The sequence below is a fragment of the Prunus mume genome, linkage group LG2 (assembly GCF_029339155.1).
Source record: "Prunus mume cultivar Tortuosa linkage group LG2, ASM2933915v1, whole genome shotgun sequence".
Lineage (NCBI taxonomy): Eukaryota > Viridiplantae > Streptophyta > Magnoliopsida > Rosales > Rosaceae > Prunus > Prunus mume.
Genome location: NC_142699.1, coordinates 39,802,886 through 39,806,423, shown reverse-complemented (window position 1 = coordinate 39,806,423; position 3,538 = coordinate 39,802,886). Strand labels below are relative to the sequence as shown.

General features: G+C 38.3%; 1 protein-coding gene across 1 annotated transcript; it reads left to right on the top strand.

Annotated features, from left to right (window-relative positions):
* Positions 1 to 1,771: 1,771 nt before the first annotated feature.
* Positions 1,772 to 2,983, top strand: LOC103322630 (F-box protein At3g07870-like). The gene has a single exon (XM_008224557.2). The coding sequence runs from the start codon at positions 1,772 to 1,774 to the stop codon at positions 2,981 to 2,983; it is 1,212 nt and encodes a 403-aa protein (XP_008222779.2).
* Positions 2,984 to 3,538: the final 555 nt, after the last annotated feature.

Below are 3,538 nucleotides of genomic sequence, written 5' to 3'. Positions count from 1 at the left end.
TATATATATATATTTTTTTGGGAAAAAATTGAATAAAAAGACACTCAAAAGTACAATTCCGAAACCAATCCGCGTGGGAACGGAATTGCGCAATTCTGAATTTGTTTCCTAAAAACTATTTCCTGTGTCTTCCAACAGGTGTTTACTGAACGCAAACTTTCCCGTTTTCATTATGGGAAAACAAATTCATTATACTTTCCCGTTTTAATAATTGGAAAACTATTTCCCATGTTTTCCAACAAGAGCTCACTCAAGGCAAACTTTCCCGTTTTCATTAACAAACGTGAGCAAACGTTTTGATGGATTACAATATTTAAGAGTGGAGTCGAATAGAAAGTTAGAAAGAAAGTTAGAAAGGAAGTTGGGTGATAAAGTTCAGAAAGAAAGTGATTGGAGTATATAAGAATAGGTCGTACGAAAAATACCCTAAGCCCTAAAGCACCGCAGCCATGACAAAAAGCATCCATGATTGTGGAGAAAACGACAAAGTTTCATCCATGTTGAAACCAAAAGAGGATCATAATATTCCCTACATTCTGCAACTTCCACACCACATATTAGGGGAGATCTTCTGCAAAATTCAAATTAAAACCCTCGTCCAATGCAGGTTCGTGTGCAAGTTTTGCATCGTTTGCTATCAGACCCCCAATTCACTGAACAACTGTTTTCACGAAGGACTTGTCTTCTTTTACGAGCATTCGGCTCCGAGGTCCACTTGGCCACCCTCGAAAACGACTGCTCGAGCCCAAACAAGGTCACATGGAAGCTTTCGAACGATACAAATATAACAAATAAATTTCTTCAGCTCATCCGAAATTTACATAAACATATATTGGGGTTGCTGCAGACAAGGTGATGTATGTAAAATAAACACGATTGTCGATTCGATTTGAGTTGTTATGGATACAGAAAAACTTTAACAATGATTAGCAATGATCTCATGTGGCTATTGATTTCCCGAACAAAAAGTTAATTAGAGCATTGTTATCTCTTATTTTCAAGAATTTTCTACTAGCAGCCGACCTATTAATATGGCGCATATAACTGGAGCTATTGATCCCAGGGTAACAATACAGGATAATGAAGCTTTGACTCGGGCGGTGACGGAGGAAGTATAGACAGCGGTGTCCCAAATTAGCGGTACAAAATCACTTGGCCCTGATAGTTTCCTCATGAGCAGCCTAGAACCTAGAGGTGGATACAATCTTGAAAAAATTTTGGGGTTAACAAGTTGAAACGAGTGAAAGGTGTAATCCATGGCAAAGCACAAGGGATTCCCTTGGGCAGCTTCAATCTTTTCTCTTCTCTCATAGCTTCTTCTTTATTGACTTTAAAAAAAATCTCAAATCTGTTTGGAACAATCTAACTCTAAAATTGTAATTCTTGCACAAGGTTAGTGAGAAGGAGGTGTTCATAGGAGAGTTACACAAATTTTTTAAGAAATCAAGGAACTGGTTAAAAAGTTTCAGTTGTTTAGCTGTGTGAATATAAGAACCATTCTGTCGTTGTTTAATTTTTATCATTTTATTTTTAATTAGAAAATAGTGTTTAACGTGTTGTAGACAAGTTTGCTATAGCTTTGTTTTTGACAATTGTCCGTAGTATTTTTCATTTTATTTTTGAGGGCATTTAAGTATATTCATATGAGTTGTTTGCTATATTAAAATTTTATTTTATTTTATAAAAACTAGCATTTTTAAACGTAAGGGCCAAATTTTGGGTTATATAATGAAAAATACCCGAAACCCTGAAACCCTAAAGCACCGCAGCCATGACAAAAAGCATCTATGATGACAGTGGAGAAAACGAGAGAGTTTCATCCATGGAGAAACAAAAAGAGGATCATAATATTCCCTACATTCTGCAACTTCCAAGCCACTTATGGGGGGAGATCTTCAACAAAATTCAAATTAAAACCCTTGTCCAATGCAGGTTTGTGTGCAAGTTTTGGCATCGTTTGCTATCAGACCCCGAATTCACTGAACAACTGTTTTCGAGAAGGACTTGTCTTCTTTTACGAGGATGCGGTTCCGACCATTTGGCCACCCTAGAAAACGACTCCTTGGGCCCAAACGACGTTGCACTGAAGCTTTTGAAAGATACAATTGTACTACCTAAAGAGGTGAATATTGTGAGTTCGTGCAACGGCTTACTCTGCTTCTACAAAGTAGACTCTTGGAATCCGCCGTATGGCCGTTTATACATATCCAATCCCATCACGGGTGAGTCTTTGGCTCTTCCATCACCGCCAGATGAGTACGAAATTAATTTTCCAAGTGGGTTTGGGTTTAGTCCCATGAGTGGTGCCTATAAGCTTGTTCTGTTCAGGCCTAAAAGTGGCTGGGATGATGAACCATACCTGGTGGTATTGGTTTTGACCGTTGGCTCTGGGGCTTGGAGACGCCTTGGGATTTTTAGCTACAATTTGAACTACATGGGGGTTTGTGTTAGTGGATTTCTTCATTGGATTGATTGGTCAAGGGCTCTGATATGTGCCTTTGATCTTGAAAGAGAGATTTTCCAAGAGTTGCCCCTACCCCCTAGTTGGGATTCGGAAGGACGGAATAATATATCAAGATTGGACTTTAGCGTCTTACAGGGTTGCCTCTCTGTAACTGTAACTGTAGGTTCCCAGAGAAAAATGAGTATTTGGGTGATGAAGGAGCATGGGGTTAAGGAGTCTTGGAGCCTAGAGCTTACAATTGGAGGCGTCGTAGTTCAACGTACTTGCCAACAGTTTTTTCGGAATGGGCAAATCTGGTTGATGCTTGAAGATGGGCCAGTCTTGTTGAAGTTTGGGGATGGGCAAGTCTTGTTGTTTAATGGTGGGAAATTGCTGGCTTATGCTTCTGGGAAAGGTCTTGTGGACGTTGAGTTTGATGGGATACACTTTATTTCTGCACATGTCCATATTCCAAGTTTTGTTTTGCCTAAACATATTATCAGGGGATGGAGCTCCAGCTCCGGATCAAATCGGGAGTAATATTATATGTCAAAGCTAGTTAAGTTTCAATTTGGTCTTTTGTTGTTGTGTGCAATTTCAAACTTCATGTCTGTTATTTTACTATCGTAAAGTTGAGCTTTTGAAAGATATGGGAATGGAATAATGTTATATAGATTTGAACTGTTGGAGTTTGAAACGATATGCACTTGTTTCTATTTTTTTAAACAAGTAAAACAAATAAATTTCTTTAGCTCATTCGATATTTACATCAACATATACTGGGGTTGTTGCAGACAATCAGATCTGTGTAAAATAGACACGATTGTCGATTCGATTTGAGTTCTTATCAGAAGGATTGGCAATTAATGATTAGCAAATCTTGTGTTTGAGAACGATTGCCTCCTTCCTGGGTTATTCCCAACATTAGCAACTCATATGTTAATGTTTTCTTTGATGGATGAAGAGTTCTATAGTTTACCGGCAAAACTAAAAATACCAAACAACTGAATTTAGTTTACTGGTAAAATCCTTTTGCCCCTTCAAGTTCTTCATCCAAGCATGAGGCTGTTCATTAGAACTTCTGTTCCACTTAAG